Source organism: Haliaeetus albicilla, chromosome Z, assembly GCF_947461875.1.
Source record: "Haliaeetus albicilla chromosome Z, bHalAlb1.1, whole genome shotgun sequence".
NCBI classification, from domain to species: domain Eukaryota; kingdom Metazoa; phylum Chordata; class Aves; order Accipitriformes; family Accipitridae; genus Haliaeetus; species Haliaeetus albicilla.
This window is the reverse complement of record NC_091516.1, coordinates 10,603,048-10,620,581: the sequence shown is the minus strand read 5'-3', so window position 1 is coordinate 10,620,581 and position 17,534 is coordinate 10,603,048. Positions and strand designations below refer to the sequence as shown.

At 36.2% G+C, this 17,534-nt stretch overlaps 1 protein-coding gene across 7 annotated transcripts in view; it reads left to right on the top strand.

The window, feature by feature from the left end:
* Positions 1 to 17,534, top strand: part of ADAMTS6 (ADAM metallopeptidase with thrombospondin type 1 motif 6) — a 158,704-nt gene that overhangs the window by 116,264 nt on the left and 24,906 nt on the right. For 5 of the 7 annotated variants that reach the window (XM_069777017.1, XM_069777019.1, XM_069777016.1 and 2 more), the window contains 5 exons: positions 3 to 136; positions 2,479 to 2,602; positions 3,816 to 3,896; positions 8,592 to 8,755; positions 10,484 to 10,622. In XM_069777017.1, coding sequence (XP_069633118.1) covers positions 3 to 136; positions 2,479 to 2,602; positions 3,816 to 3,896; positions 8,592 to 8,755; positions 10,484 to 10,622 — 642 coding nt within the window. The other 2 variants (XM_069777020.1, XM_069777022.1) reach the window with 2 other exon arrangements.

The window sequence follows — 17,534 nt, the reverse complement described above, 5'->3', positions numbered from 1 at the left end:
AGGTGGGGTTAAACCATGTGCATTGAACTGCTTGGCTGAAGGTTATAATTTTTACACTGAACGTGCTCCTGCAGTAATAGATGGGACTCAGTGCAATGCTGATTCACTGGATATCTGTATCAATGGAGAATGCAAGGTTACAAATGTTTTATGAAGTACTTATGGATTATTTTGTTGTGTCTTCTATCTCCTACATTTAATTACGGTACTTGTTTGTTACTTACGTGAAACGGGAGTGTTGATAGGTCAAGTTGTTAATGAAAGTGTAAGATTGAGACAAAAAATTGCATAAATTAGACAAATAATTTGAATTTCATTAGCTTCTCACAGACATTCATAGAATCCTTCATTTTGTCTTCTTTTTTCTTGCTTTATGGTTTTTGTTGAAGAATTGATGGAAAGGGCAACAGGAGATGAACAGATTCCTTGCATTGTTCCAAGGCCTATTCCATCATTCCAATTAGAACACCGCTCTGGCTGAAAAACAGTAAATGTGAACATATTAATGTGTTTCTCTCTAACTAGTTCATCCTGTTGCAAACAATTCTGCTGTTAATGTAATTGAAACAAAAAGTTGTCACTATTGCTCTGTAGTTCTAGGAAAAAGTGTATTCCAGTACCTAAAGGGGGCCTACAAGAAAGCCGGAGAGGGACATTTTACAAGGGTATTTAGTGATAGGACAAGGGGTAATGGCTTCAAACTGGAAGAGGGTAGATTTAGATTAGGTGTCAGGAAGAAGTTCTTCACTGTGAGGCTAGTAAGGCATTAAAACAGGTTGCCCAGAGAGGCTGTGGATGCCACATCCCTGGAAGTGTTTAAGGCCACGTTGGATGGGGTTTTGAGCAACCTGGTCTAGTGGAAGGTGTCCCTGCCCATGGCAGTGGGTTGGAACTAGATGATCTTTAAGGTCCTTGTCAACCCAAACCATTCTATGATTAATGATGCAAGTATTTGCCATTTACTAGAAGTCTGATTATCTTGTAAGATTCCTATAGAACTGCATTACGTGAATTTGAATAGAATTGGAGGTCTGTGCCGTATTTTTGGTTATATATATCCCACTGCTTCTTCAGTTTAGAAAAGCATTTAATTATGTACTTAAGTATAGACATCTGAACAGTGCTGGAGACTCTAAAAATTATTTGGTTTCACTGAAACCACTAACATAACTAAAGCTTAACCCGATGCTTAAGTTCTTTGCTAAATTGAGTGCTGAAGATGTATGTTTATTGAATAATACCATGAGATCAAAAGCATTTGTCAAGTATTAGTAAACTGACAGGAAAAAAAAAAGCAGAAGAAATAGCCTGTGGAAATCTGGTGTACTTTAGACATAAGAAGATTTTAGTAGATTTGAAAAATCTTTTAAAACTAATAATCAGACTAAATCTTGAGTTGAGAATGAGCTATGTAATAAAGTTGGGCCTCTGTCTTCTTGGTGAATCAGAAAGTTGAAATATAAATGGTTAAAATAATACTATTTTGTCAATTATTTGAAGTATTTTGACTTCTCTTATGACCTATGTATTACCTGTTACAAAATGGTAGATAATATTGCTAGACAGTAAACAAAGATATGTAGATGCCTTCTTTTTTTGTATAAATCCTGGAAAAAATTGGCAAGCTGCAATGTTTGTCCTATTTACATCCTACTTGTTCGTTCTCTCTTTTTTGTTTGTTGGTTGGTTGGGTTTTTTGTTTTTTGTTTGTTTTTTTTTTTAAGGATCTAGCTGTCTATTTTCATTAGCTTTGTAGTAGGGTTGAATCAGTAAGTTACAGGGAGTTAATCATTGTTCACTGTGCATAGATTTCTCAAGCAGATAATCAGAAATGTAATGTACTTTTTATGATCAGTTATAGACACCTCTTTTTTCCAAGGGCTTTTGAATCCAATCTAATACAGCATGTAATTCAGCCTTTCACTAAGTTTCATTCTGCATTCATTCTTACAGTGAACTCATTTACACTTTACATTCAAATTTAGGAAAATAATTGCAAGTTTTGCCTGGATGATGTGGAAATATGGTCTATGAAGCTGTAAATGCCTTTGGGAACAATAATACCATTTATGCTGCATAAATGTCTAAGGAACACACAGCAAATATGTACCTTAACAAAGCAATATAGATGGAACACAGCTGTTGTAATATTAAACAAAAACTTCAATAATCATTTATTGATAACTGCAGTAATTACATTGTTTATAAAATGCTGTGAGATCCCTTCCTGAATGTCACAGTAGAAATACAAAGTACTTATTAATCAAGATTTGGTAACAACCGAAAATGTGGATTGTTTTCCTTTTTTATTTTCTTTCTCTGGTAAGTGAAAACCCACTTATGGTAACAGCTACCAAAACCAGAGTAGATAAAAAGAACTGAATATCTCAAACTTGAGAGAAAGACTTCAAAAAAACGATGAATATAGTGGTGCAAGACCATCATCCTGTTAAAATATTTGTTCTTATCTGTTCTCAGCATGTAGGTTGTGATAATATTTTGGGGTCTGATGCTAAGGAAGATAGATGCCGTGTTTGTGGAGGAGATGGGAGTACATGTGAAGCCATTGAAGGTTTCTTCAATGATTCATTGCCCAGAGGAGGTATGCACATATATGTCCATTCTATTGCACAATGCTTTTAGATGACTCTTTAGCAGATAACAGTGCTGCATTGATTTCCAGCATAGCATTGCTGCTGGTCAGTCACTTTGACTCCTTTTGCCTCGTTTCTTTTTTTCTGTATTAGTTTAGATTTATGTCAAATACCACAATACGTTTCATTACTGGATACTTAATTCTCATGGTCTTTACTGCACTTAAAAAGAAGTGAGTTTTTTTTTTTTTTAATTATTATTCAGTTATGGTGGTATAGTAAGAGTAATATTGTATATTGTTTTAGTGTGTATGGTAGAATCTGATATTTAGTCATACATGAAATTTTAGAATAGAAAGAATCCAGAAATGTCTCTCAAGTTAATCTTATTAAGAACTCAGGAAATGTATATGGACAGTTAGTTTAAAGCTTAGCTCAAAAAAGACAGTATTAGTGCTGCAGTCTTAGTCTTACCAGTTTTGGGCTCCTGAATACAGGAAAAGGATTGATGCACCGGGATGAGTTCAGTTCAGTGAGGGACCACTAAGATTATTGGGGTCTGGAGTACTTCCCTGTCTGTGACGAGAGGCTGAGAGAACTGCACTTGTTTAGCCTGGAGAAGAGGAGGTTTGTGGGGACCTAGTATCAGCCTTCCAATATGTATGAGGAGGTTATGGAGAAGCCAGAGCCAGGCTCTTCACAGTGGTGGGTATGTGGTGGAAGAAGAGACAATGACTATAAATTGAAACAAGACAGGTGCTGACGAAATGGAGGGAAGAACTTTTTCCCCAGGAGGACAGTCCAGCAGTGGATCAGGTTGCCCATAAAGGTTGTAGAGTTTCCATCTTTGGAGTTTTTCATGACCCAGCAGGATAAAGCGCTGAGTAACTTGATCTGATCTCCTAGCTGACCCTGCTTGTAGCAGGAAGTTGGACTAAATGACTATCTGAGGTCCTTTCCAACCTGAAGTATCCTATGATCCTGAGTTCATTTCATACATTATTACTTGTGATACATTGTTGAAAAGACTTTATTAGCACTTTCAAATTTTTATATGAAATATAAAGAGTTTTTCTTTACATCACATGAAAGAAAATGTTCGAGTATGTTTGAATCCCCTATGTCTTACTAATTTTTAGTAGTAAATTATTAATGGTTAGTTTCATGAGTAATATTGATTAACATAAACAACAACAAATAAAATTTACCTTTGTCTTATAGGCTATATGGAAGTGATTCAAATTCCAAGAGGTTCTGTGCACATTGAAATAAGAGAAGTGGCAATGTCAAAGAACTACATTGGTGAGAGCATGGTTTAAATAGCAGACTGTTATAAGTCAGAATTTATGTTGTGATTTGAAGGTACATTTTCTTGTTTGGCCAAACCATACACATAGCAGCAGAGGGAATTGTTAGCTGTTAATATTAGGTTATGATCAGACAGTTGCAGCAGTTGGTTAGGATGTATGCTCTCGAATGGAGCTAATGAAATATATCATATGATTCCTCCTTGTCCACTCAGTGCAAAATCAGGTCAACTTCACTATAGTCACAGTGTCAGACTTGAGCTGAAGTGGATGAGAGACACTCGAATGATCTACTGTCCCACTCTGAGGTAGTGTCTTCCATCTGGCAAGTCTCTGATCTTGGGGGATTATACTATTTTAAAACACAATTTTTTAGAATGATTATAATTAACAGCCATAATTACTTAAATGCTAACAGTACTGTCTCCTTAATCTTAAGGCAATTTAATGTATTCATTCCACAGTGTTGCTGTGTTGCTGTGTTGTAGTGACTAGATGCCATCCCTGTTTTATAGATAAAGAAGATGAGGTGCAGAAAAACTGGGTGCTTAATTGAGATCATTCAGGAAGCCTGTTGTAAAGCACAGAATTAAATTCAAATTCCCAGATTATTATTCCTTTCTTCAAAGACTGTGTTAAATTTGCTTTCTGGTCTTTTAATACTGATACATACAAATCCAGCTTTGTCAAACAACATGCATAAGTCTCTGTACCCTGATTTGCATAGCAGTCAGTTCACAGTAGTGCAAGAACACTAATTTCTTAGTCAAAAATAGATTAGAGAGCTGATTAGTTGTACAGCAAACTAACAGATTAACACAACCAAAAGCTATTACCTGTTTAGGCTGAAAAGCAGCTGATGAGGCTACCTTGTCAGTCGATATTCCATGTAGTTGATACGTATAACACTAACATGTTGGAAAGGATTATGATACCTGTGAGTGTGAGTTAGAAGGGCAATTATCCTTCTAGGTGCATTAATTTCTAAATTGATTATATTGATAATAATGGTACCTTTTACTGCTGTCTACTTTTCTTTTTGACCGCCCCCACCCTTCTGTAATTCAGTAGATAATCAATCTCCCTCCATTCTGCAACAGTAATAACACCACTACTCCAGCAGTAGAGTGCTTATTATTCTTAAAGCATCACACTCCCCATGGCCCCTCCCCCTTGTAAAAATGTGCTGCAGGTAAGGTTGCTCATATATCCTTGACATTTCAAACAGAGGTGTTGGGAGAGAGGCATACAAGGCATCCTATCATGGTCATTTTCTGCTAAGAACTATTCCGTGGGCAACTGAAAACCACAACAGAGAAGATAACTCTTAGCTACTACAATTAAGTTTGTTATTCCTCTATTTCATAAGCAGAAGGTGGTGATCTGGAAAAGCATTTAGGTTGGCACCATCTGTATAAAATGAATGAAAAATGTAAATTTTTTGGCTTAAATAAAAAATACAGACAACTTCATTGGTATTTAATCTGGCCACAGATCTAAAAATGTGAAGTGGTACATAAACACTTTTTATGTGCTTGTCACAATTTCAAGGGGTTTCCTGAGTTTCAGGCTGTTTCCTCACTACCTTGCTTCATGCCATAGAAGCTCTCACTACACAAATGGGGGATTCCTCTCCTTCACTAGTTTCTTGTGTTTCCAACTTTCAAAGGTGCCCTTATATCCTAATGAAAGATAATCTTACTAAGTCGCAGGGGCCATTTTATTTTGTGATGGGATGTTTTGTTCTGTGAGTGTGAACCGGATCACTATTTTAGGATCACCAGTTTCTGGGGAAAGGAAGGCTTCTAATTTGTCTGCTCCCTTAAAAGAACTGTACAAGCACAATGGTAGTTAAAAATGAGTTTATTATGTTAAAATACATACCTCAGCAATATTGTTTTATGGTTATTTCTTTAGCGGCAGTGTCAACTTCACAGCTCCTTTCCTGTCTTTACGGAGTTCCCTCTGTTGTTCCAGGACAGCTGTGTGGCCACACCATGAGCCAGATCAGAGAACTGATTCATCTGAAAATAACCATTTACATATATTACTGTATTTTGTTTTATGTGAACTGCTGCCAAATACCAAAGTCTAAGAAATCAATTTCTCCATTTGGAAGTATACAAAAAAAGGAAAAAATAAACCCCTCTTCCTCTGTAGCTGTCACACTGGCTTCAAAGTTTCTTCTTTGTTCATTTCAGTTAGCAGGCTTTCAACCTAACTTGCAACAAACATCCCATAGTTCCTTAAAGTAAGATCTAGTTCTTTTGCAAGCAATGGCCTCAAATTCAGGCTGCAGTTAGACATTTGGCAATTCGGCTAGCTCAATCAGCACCTGTCCTCCCTCCCCCTGTCTCTGGCTGATCACATCACATAGTGTTGTGACAGCAAAGGCATGTTTCTGCAGCTGCATAAATAATTCAGTATTTTAAATTGATCTGTCCAACAAATAACCTAATAACCACAAAATTGCTTGTTTTCAGAGCTGCTGAAAAGATGTGTGTTTAGTAATGCTGTTACCTTCCCTTAAATGGGTTGATCCAGGGTGACATCTTCCCTTATATTCTCCTTATGCAACAACGTGTTGTGTGGTAATTCTCTGTGGGCTTCCTGCATTCTCAAGTTCTCATAAATGAGTTGATTAGGACATGAATTTGTTCCTGCTGTCTCATGTGCTAATAGCATTATGCCACTGCATCTTCATTGTCATGCAATTATGTCACTGGAATGCTATACACAACTGTGCAGCCTTCACCTATGCATAACAACTGACATTAGGTAAATCTATTTACAGAATGCAAGTGCATTTTTCTTTGTTAGTCAGAAAGGTAAAAAATGAACTGCTTTGCTTCTGGATATACATTAGTTTAAGTGTACATAGCATACATACAATTGATAGCATATAATTTCAGAATTTTTAATTACATAAACATGTATGAGAATGTTCTCTTGGGCTCATTTCTATGTCTTGTTGTTCATATGTCTCAAGTAATATAAAGAATTCACTTCATTATTTGCTCTTAGTAGATACTAGACATGGTAACAAGAAAATGTTTTGGATTGAGTGGCACAGTAAGAGAGACTTTAATACATTGTGGTAGCTTTGGGAGACCCCGCGACCTTCTTTTAATTAAGCTAGATTTTGTAAAAGCAAGATGGATAGAAATTTTGGCTATGTGGAAATAGGACCACTGATAAAACAAAATACTCACATTCAGCTGTAACATAGTTACTTCATATACCCATGTAAAATAGATAAGAGTACTGTTCCTTTCTTTTAGTACAGTACTCCTTGCAATTTGTCTTGTTCTCCTATACTTACTTTTTTTATCATCTCCTTGTACTACAAAACCAATATAGACAATAAGGGATCTGAATTACTTTGAGAATTCCAGATAAGTGAATGTGTCAGAGCTAGTTTCTTCACTTAAAGCACATGAGTGTTTCCAAAGTAAATCCAATGGAATAAGATTTATGCTATGGAAAGACATTCCTTTTCAGACCTTATGGTGATGATGGAAATGGTTACTTAATCCCTGCTGAATGTGGCTGTCACCAACAGAACATTACTGCCTCTCTAACTAATTCCTGCTCATATGAATGCTCTCTGATCTGTTTTAGAAAATTTGAGCATCACTGAGACATTTTCCCTAACTGTTTAAGGTAAACCATCTGTCCACACAGATGTAGTTGAGAATAAAGCTTGATCTTATTCTTGTCTTATTCCTTATGATTGTGATGTGAGTTTGTTCCTTGTCTAGTAAAGTCAGTTACTTGTCTCAACAAAAAATGACATGGCTCTTTGATCATGTATTTCTAACCATCATTTTGCCTTTATGAACTTGTTTAATTTAAAGTAAGTATGAATGCTGAATAACTTGGTGATCTTCATCTTAACTGAAGAAGTCAATATCTAATTAACAGAATATTTACCTTAAGATACAAAGTCAGTTTCATATTTAAAAACTTAATCTAATTGATAAAATATAAAAAATAAGTCCCTGAATAATATATGCTTGTCCAGCCTAATTGATTGGTTAGCTGAGAAGTTTATGTTTTATCTACAGTACTTTTATGATTTATGGCTGTTAATTAGAAATAATAAAATATCAGATTAAGTAGCTAGTATTTGGGTTTGTAGTAGAAATATCTTGGATTTATGCTTCCAGAAGGAAAAAAAAAAAACAACAGTGGACAAAGGCAACAAAGCAAGAACTGATTGGCACTGTATGCCAGACTCAATATTCCTTTTTTTTTTTCCTCTGCACAGTATCTGAGATACTTATCCCATGCCCCAATTTCTTAATCTAAAGATTAGATTGATAATTGATTATACATTTGAGACCTACATATATCTTACGTAGACCAGCATACATTGCACATGGGTTCAGTTTTAAAGGTGAAGAGATATTGCAATTTGTGTGAGGCATTCTGGTTGTTCCATGTAGCATCTGCATGTTGAAATCTGCAAAGTATATCTGCACATTGAGGATTATGGCAGAGGCAGTATTGTCAAATGCATGAGGGATATTTTGACCAGGGCTAAAGAAAAGGCTTTATATTGCTTGAAAAAATGGTGATATTGAGCTGAAGCTCACATGCTTCTAACAGATCAGTAGATTAATTTGCAATGGCTTCTCCATTATAAATGCTGCTTCCAATTTTTAGGTGGCTTGTATTTTTTTTTAAGCTTTAAAATCTGAAGAAGATGACTACTATATTAATGGTGCCTGGACTATTGACTGGCCAAGAAAGTTTGATGTTGCTGGAACAGCTTTCCATTACAAGAGGCCAACAGATGAACCAGAGTCTTTGGAAGCACTAGGCCCTACTTCAGAAAATCTCATAGTCATGGTAAAGTTATAATTAATATATTTCTGAAATTTTAAATATATATTTGTGTTCTGAGAAAAGACAAGGCCATGAATGAAATCAAAATAGGTTGTGTTTTCAAAGAGTATACAGCTTGCCTGGCTGGGACTTTGCATTTGCATTTTAACACAGCTTTCTTGCCTTTCAAAACTGACTGCCAAACATTGTGATGAAACAGGGATAAAGTCAGAAGAGCCCCAGGAAATCTCACAGAAAATGTGCCATCTCTGTTAAATGTCGTTTGGAATAATGGTAGCCGAAATTCTAAATGGGGCATATGTTGTATCTTTGCATACTGCTGATACATGGATGTCTTGAGATACATAGCATGACAGTTCCTGACAGTTCTGTAGATATCAGTGGTTTTAAGCCTGGCTGGAATGTGAGGTATACTCTTACCACAGCAAGAGGATCATGACTTGACCCGTGTTAAAGTATGTTGCTGTGACATACATTGCTCTGAACAGATTGTACAAAATGTAACAGAAGATGTGACCAGGATCCCGATACCCTGTGTCTGACAGCAGGCCGTAGTGAGCTTACTGTTGCGCTGCTGTGTTGAGGAGGAGTATAAGAACAAGGTGACACTTACCCAGTATATTCTGTCAGGTGCCAAATTTGCAGTTCAGGGATTGCTTGATCCAGAAGGGATATTTTTGTGTATAGAATGATTGTTGCCTGGATATTCACGTTTTAGGCAGCATTTTCAAACACCTAAACCCTGGTTTTTCTTCTGTAGGTATAGACAAGCTAGAAAGTCCATACAGAATGAGTTACACAATGATTATGGTGCCTTCTTTCATCCAGTCAGTGCCACTGACTTTGTTACTGAAAATTCTGTGCTCTTTTGTCCAATGGAGATAGGCAGATATGCCTCTGCAAAGTATCACAGAGGGTAGAAGGAGATGAGAATTAGCTCTAAGATGGGTCAGATTGCTGCATCTAACATGATATATGGTATTAGCAACAGAAAGAAGAAGTTTGATAAAAAGTCAAAGGCTAGTGTTGGGCAGGTGGTATGTGGAAGTGGAGTTCAACAGTGAGGGTAGACAAAAACTCACGGTGATTGTTGCCTTGATATTGATATATCACCTGCAGTAAAACAGCTGCAGCGAGAGTTTTGATATTCATTTAAAGGAATCACAGGTGTGATTCTACCAAGCTAACGCTCTTGGCTATTGCATTAGGGGAAAACAATTACCTCAGCAACAGTGTGTTGCTGTTACTATTATTACTATTATTATAGTCACTAGGAGTGCAAACAAGGGCAGAGCTAGGTTCGTAACTGCTATGTGGGTAGCTCCTCACAAGATTTCAGTGAGGACTGCTGCATGTTTGCACAGTAATGTCCTTAACCAACTTCAACCTCACATAATTATTCAGCTGTCAAGTTATGTCCATTAAGACATTAGTTTTATTAAAACTGACTTTTTAGAACAATTATGTCAAGAGTAAAGAACTGACAGAAGTTACAAAGTTGTGTTAAGGGGGAAAAAAAGACAAAGCTGATCTTAGACAGTAATACTTCTCATTTGTGTATGTTTTAAAAGTCAGTCCAGATTCTTTTGGGAATACCTAAAAGAACTACTAAGGCTTCCTTAATTACTTTTTTCCCTTCCACAGGACAGAACATATACCTAGATTAGATGTCACTATAGTTGCCCTCTGCTTGCTTGTTTTAATGGTATAACCAGTTGTTTTCAACTACAGATTCTGCTACAGGAACAAAATTTGGGTATAAGGTATAAATTCAATGTTCCCATCTCTCGCACTGGCAGTGGAGACAATGAAGTTGGCTTTGCATGGAATCATCTGCCTTGGTCAGAATGTTCTGCCACTTGTGCTGGAGGTAAGACACCAGGCAGTCAAGCTACAGGGTAAACTGAATTGCAAGATACACTTAACTACGTAATTATCTGGGTAACTAATTGAAAACATTTCTTTCAGACATGCCTCAAACCTTAATTTAGTGAAAGAACATTTATTTTATCACAACGGATTTTGTTGTTTTCAAGTACACTTAATATGTTCAGATGGTTTTGTTAAATACAGTGTATCTTGGCAGCGTGTGTGTGTCTCTGCTGATGCTTCTGAGATTCTCGTGAAGCTGGTATGTTTGCTTTTCACAGGAGCTTTCTTGATAAAGGACATCAGAAGTTTTAAGTAAGGAGATTAAAAACCAGAAGGCGAATAAGGCAACTGTAAATAAAGGGATGTGTCTTTGTGTGTTTGTAGGTATGCTTCACATGATCCTAGTCAGCCCTCCTATCCTCCAGCCACCAAAGTTCAGGATGCATACTGGCAGCTCCTCTGTAGCAGATGATAACAACTGGATTATACTTACCAGCCCATAGCAGTATCTGAGAATTGTTGCCCTTTGGCAGCGGTGGGGGATTTGTAGGTCGTCCCATGTGATTCATCATGGGTGCCTTTTGCCCACAATTTACTATATTCCTAATCCTCCCTCTAGTGGCCACCAATGCAATTCTTTACCTCTGGCTGGGAGAGCAGGACAGTTGGCTTCCTTCAAAGCCAACACCGTTGCTGCTGCAAGGACTGGTGAGTAGAAGTGCTGTGTGAACAGTATCTTTCTTCTCTCTGGAGATTGAATGCATCATCTCCCCAGCATACCTCTGTTTCAGAAGATACGGGAGAGCACTTTAAATCCCACCTCATAATTTCAGTTTTCTGCTGCACTGTGCACTGCCCATATTTTTTTAAAGAACCTTTGGACCAAATATTTGTCCTTTTTTTTCTGGCTACTGGAGGTATTCATGTTTAGAACCATTGTGAGTCATCTTTCTGCTGGAACCTGCTGTGGATGTTATTAGTTGTTTGCTGTTTAAATACAGCTGTTTGCTTACCCATATGTAATACACAAAGGACAGCACAAATTCTCTTCTGTGCTGCTAAATAGAGAAAGTCTTGAAACAAAATAGAGGAAGGTGCCAACTTTCTCAGGTATTTTTATTGTTCGTTTGTTGGATTCCTGGGTGACAGATTGCTTTTTTAACTACTATTTTAATAGTGGTGAGTCTGGTAAGAAAAGGAACATTTTAAAGAAGTATAAAGAGGGGAAGTGCCTAGCTTATAGTAAAAGACAGTTCCAAGTATCAGAACCTTTCAAGTACTGCCAAATCCTATTGTTATGATGGCAATGAGTTAATGATCTTTTTGAAGTCATGGGAACACTCCCATTGATTTAGGTAGAGACAAGACTTCAGCCATGGATCTTCTGTCATGCAGGTCATTGTCATGTCACAGGTTCAGCAATATACAGTAGAAGAAATAATTGGCTCTGAAGGAGTAGGCACTTGTCTAGATTAAAACATTTTGACTTAATTAATTAACTTCTAAGGGAAGATTTGTGGATCCCTGAAAACTGCATACATTTATTAATTTGAAACTTTTTTTTGGAGGGAAGGATTTTCTTTGGTAACTTATGGTGGCTAAGGCACTTTTCTTTCTTTCAGCTTAGTATGAGCATATACTTTGGTCACTTATTTTCACTGAGCTCTGTGCTCAGGGAATAAATACTGCATTGTAGCTATAATTCATGTTAAAAACTGTATCTGCTTTCTCCATACGAGTACCTCCTATTCCCCCCAGTTTATGAAACACCTTTCACCATATGCCAAAAGAAGACACAATTCTAAAAAGGAGCTGAGTCAGGGAAAAAGAAAAGGGAGACAAAGGTTGTAGAGACAGAGACCGTAACTGGAAAATTTGGCTAGTATAAATATGAAGTGTTGAGAAAACTTAGAAATGAAACCACTGCATGGCTTTGTTTATTTCTGTAGGCCTCATTATGAAGTCTGTTATTGAAGTCATATTTACTTGAACTCTGTCTTTAGAAGAGACATTTTGCTCTACATCAAAGGATAACAAAATACTAAACAGTTAAAGAATTTCTCACTGAAAGTAAAAAAAGGGACAATCAGCATGTGTGAGGAATATTAGTGTGGAAATTATTTTTTATTTATGAGGTTAAAAAATTATATGGTGACTTTGGGACAGACCGTGAACAAGTTAAAGGCATCAACATTTTCCTGCCTCTTATTGTAGTTGGTGTAGCTCCCCTGTAGTGCATGGACTGATCAAGGTTTGATCATATGCTATTCCATCTTGATCCAGGAAAACTCTAGACAACGGAGAGCCGGATATACTTTTATATCAAAGCATAGGCTTTATATCAAAACTGTAGGCAAATCTAGGTTCTAATCAACACGTTTAACTTCTGTCCATCTCTAAACATGCCTGTATTTTAATGTTACATCTTTTTTCTAGGCGTATGTAACACTTAAAAAGCTGTCTTAAAAGAACATCAAATTTGCAAGTATTTAGAAGTCAAGAAATGACAGAATTAAGGATGACTGTGAAATCTTAAATTGTTTTCTGTGGTTGTGGCTGTTCTGTGAAACAGGGACCATTTGAGCAGGGACCATTCTCTGAGGCTGTGTCACAGGCTAGCTCATGTCCATTCCACACTATTTAAGTCTAGTTCTCTCTAAATCAGACTGACTGTATCTGCATTACATACCATTTGACCAAGTCTGTGACTCTTAAAACATAGTTATTACTTGATGCTTGTTTTTTAATTCAAAGAATAAAAAAAAAAAAAAGTGAGAACTGCTTTACTGCCTACCAACATGATGTTTCTGTATTGTGAAGTTGAGGATATGTGTTGAATGTCGTGAAGTAGAGCACAAAGGCTAGAGTAGCATTTTGGCAATGCAGAGTTTAAATAGATTTGGAGTATTGTATATAGCAGAAGTGTCCGATATTTGTGCAGTCAGTTTGTCGTAGTATTTTGAGAGCAGTCCACTGCATTCAGCCATTCCTAGAGCTGCTTGTAGCCCTTGTTTTGGAGAAGGATAACTAGAGCAGTCAGGAGCCAAGGAGCAAGAGCAAGCTAGGAGCAACATACAATTTTTAATTAGATGGTAACGTGCTGTCTTTTCTGCTGGACTTCTATATTATGTTAATCTCTGCTGTGCTGATGAGTCACATCTGAACAGTAAAAGCGCTTTAACTTTTCAAACAGGACCTCTGTTCTAGGGCCTGTCTCAGTTTTGCAGAATAGGAAGAGCATGGTAAATGGAAAGGGAGGAGGAGGAGGGTTCCCTGCTTGTGACAGCTCAATGCGGTGCCAGAGCTCTGGAATCTTTTCCTGCTTCCCTTGTGTGGTTCTCACGTGATAGTGAGCAACTCAAAGCATAAATTACAGTCTTACTTGCTAATTGTCAGTTTGTCATTATACGGGTACCTTTCTGGAATGTCTGACCTCTGAAGCACGCAATGAATTTCATCATTGCATGAAGTGTGTGTAAAGCAAAGCATTCTGAAAACTCAGCCAGGCACCTGTAATCAATGAACTCTTTCCACAGTAGACATTATACCTCCTCTCCCCCTGTATTCTTCATCGAGTGGTCTAGGAGATAAATTCAAGTTTGTGAAACAAGCAATTACATTTTTAGATTGCCTCTAAAAAGCAGAAGGAATTTAGTCTTTCTTTCATGAGAGATTGTAAACTGTGTATTTAGTAGTGTCACTCATGTTAAAGAAGAAGAAAATATTCCATAGTTTCTCTGCCAGTGGCCATCATGTTCTGTACAGTGAACCAAGCAGCAATAAGTCTCCAAAGTTTGAGGTTTATTTTGGTATTTTCTTAAGTTTTTCTAAAAATAGGTTCTTCAGATTTACCAGGTAGTTAAAAACCTTGCCTGGTAACAGACAACTCTTTTATTTTCTTGGATTCATGTACTCATTTGTAGGAGGAGAATATAATTTCATTCATTTTTAATATCTCTTAGTATCTGTTCTTAGGCTTGGAAATCCAGAATTGCAGCTTTTCTTTTTTACACTAGAACCAGTATTTTCTATATTGAAAAACTTTTCTTTAAAATACAAATTTATAGTATCTGAGCTAGTTCTTCCTCTCTGGCAACATTAAGTAAAACTGATCTGCATGTATTGTCCATATTAATTCCCTTTTTTCCTGAAAGTTCACTGATAACTGTTCCACTCTCAGTCAAGAGTTTTCAGAAGGAAAGTTTGTTACTATCTTCTATAGGTCTTTATAGCTGGTGGCAGACTTCCACAAGACTACAGGAAAACAATGCCAGCGAATACCAGAATGTACAGTGCAAGTTTATCTGTACAGAGAAGAGTGGGAGAGGAGAGAACACAGGGAGTTCAGAAGGGATGGATGGATGAACAGTTTGCTGGAATTCAGAAAAAAATGATGACAACAGAAGATTTTCTTTGAGGACCTGATTACTTTATCATTTAATGAGAAAGTCTGAGAAAGGGAAAACTAGAATATGTAGAAATAGGAAATAAAATAAGAAAATGAGAGCTGGAAAGAGAAGAAGAAAGTGCTAAAATAGGAAAGGGTGATATATATCACTTACAGATCACAGAATTCTAGTTTATTTACTCTCATGCCTGTCTTTCCTTGTATGTTATCTTGTAGCTTTCCAAGGGCAAGTGTGTAACTTTTTCCCCGATCCATAAGTACTCTTCGTAAGGAAGTGAACTGCTGGTGTTACAGTTTAAAAAAAATCCAACAAAGGGAAGAAAAATCCTTCTGTGCGTTTTTACTTTTATATATATTTAAAAATAAACTACAATAAGTGCATACACCCCTTTCTAAAATTTCTTCCATGCTCAATAAATTCTAGCATTAAATGACAATAAATGACAGCATTTATTATCTGGAATTTATGAGGTATCCTAAGCATTGGTTTTGATTTTATTCATTCTATGAGAGTTCATCTCCGGATGAGTTAAATGTCTTAGCTATTAATGGTTTTTTATTAAATAGTCAGTCAGTATAATATTATAAGTAAATTGATTGCTGTCCAGTTTTATTTGCTGCTGGTCACTCTTGTAGAGTGGTGCCTACTATGTTTTTCTTTCATGCCATCAGATGAATTATGAAAACTGTCTTTAGACAAATGAAACATACTTGTCCTCATCAAGGAAAATGTTAAGTTTGGCTCTCTGATAAACATCTTGTGATATGATGAGTGAGCTCAGAAAGTATGTCTGGTTTAACTAGCATGCACTAGTTTCAGTGATGCAGAATTCACTATGTATTGGTACTGGCATCTTTATAATTAACTGTTGCAATCGCAAACCGCAATTTTTGGGATTGCTTTTAAAAATAGATATAGCATTTACATGCCTGCAGTTTTAATTTAAGAATAAAATGTGCTCCATGTAATTTAAAATTTGGCTGCTGTAAGTCATGCAGACTATTTGTGAACTGAAATCTGCAAAACATCTCAGTTCTCTGGAGATTATGGTCACTAAACTGCTGGAGTTTTGTTTTCTATTAGAATTGCATTGACCAGTCATGAGGACATTTTATGTCTTTTATTATAAACTATAAATCTGTAGATTTGAAAGCAGAGTGTTTCTGTTTAACTGCTTGTAATTATTCCCCCAAGAGTTTCAATGAATTTGTTTAGCTGTGCTTTTTAGATTATTGTAAGAGAGACCATATACTGAGGGAAGAGTTGATAATTTAAAAAGATTTTTTCAAGGCCCACAGGGCTTAACCAAGTTGTAGCTATTGTCTGGGTAAAAACTGCACTTCTAGATTTTTCTATTTCTTTTTCTTATTTTAAAGTTAGAATCTGAATTTTGTTTCTGAGATTTTATTTTAAATGACATTGTAATTAGACAACAATGATGTAAAGTTTACATACTGTGTGGTAAGATGCTGCAGAACATTTTAAAGCTGGATTAATGTATCTCCTGGCATGGATTAAAGATTCTTCACTGTATGAGTGAATAGTGGTGAATACTGTCTTACGGGTGATATGCTACCTGACCAATGTTCAGTAAATAACACATCTGACTTAATTTTTTTTTTTTTAAACTGAGCACAGCGATACTTTGTATTCATAGTACTTCAGAATACTTTCTTATTACATAGCTCCTCAGAAATGAATTTACTGAGGCTGCCAATTTTTAGCCAAAGCCTACAAGGAAATGTGTCTGATGCCAGTAGGAAATTCAGTGAAAACATAACATTAATACCTATGCTATCCTATAAATATATTTGCAAGAATGGTATGTATCATTAAAATGCTTAATTATAAACTGTGCATAAATTATTATTTTTAAGCAATTACATTTGAGGGAAATACCATTATGAAGCAACATTCAGCCTGTTTTATCAGCCACCAAGAGAATTAAGGCAGCTTGTGATAGAAAGGATGAATGATTATTCATCAGTCAGAGCTGAACATAAATTCTATGTCAACCAGCAGTGCCATGTTACTAGCGTTGCTATTTGGCTAGACTTTTTAAATACGATTTCTCATCACAGTGAATTTGAGTAGAAAATTGCAAAAGAAACACTCCTACTCAGGTTGTCAGACTGGATTTTAATTATTCTCATCTGTTGGCGTTGTTTGCATAAATCGTAGAATCTAAAGTGAATCATCTTGTCATAGCTTCTCAAATATTTACATCTTCCACATAATGTCAAAAAGCAAAGATTGAGATTATAAAGGAGAGTCTAATCTGGTAAACATTTTGCTCTCTCTTTCATGCTGCAATTGATACATATTTTCTCCACTAAAATAGTACTAAAGGAGTAGAGAACTGAAGAAAATAATCTCTTACTCTGGCTGTGTGTATATATGTATATACATATAGAACGAAATATGTAACAACAACATTGAATTACTAACTGATTGGAAATTTTGAAGAAAAAGGATAAAGATCTAGAAATAAGTGACAAATG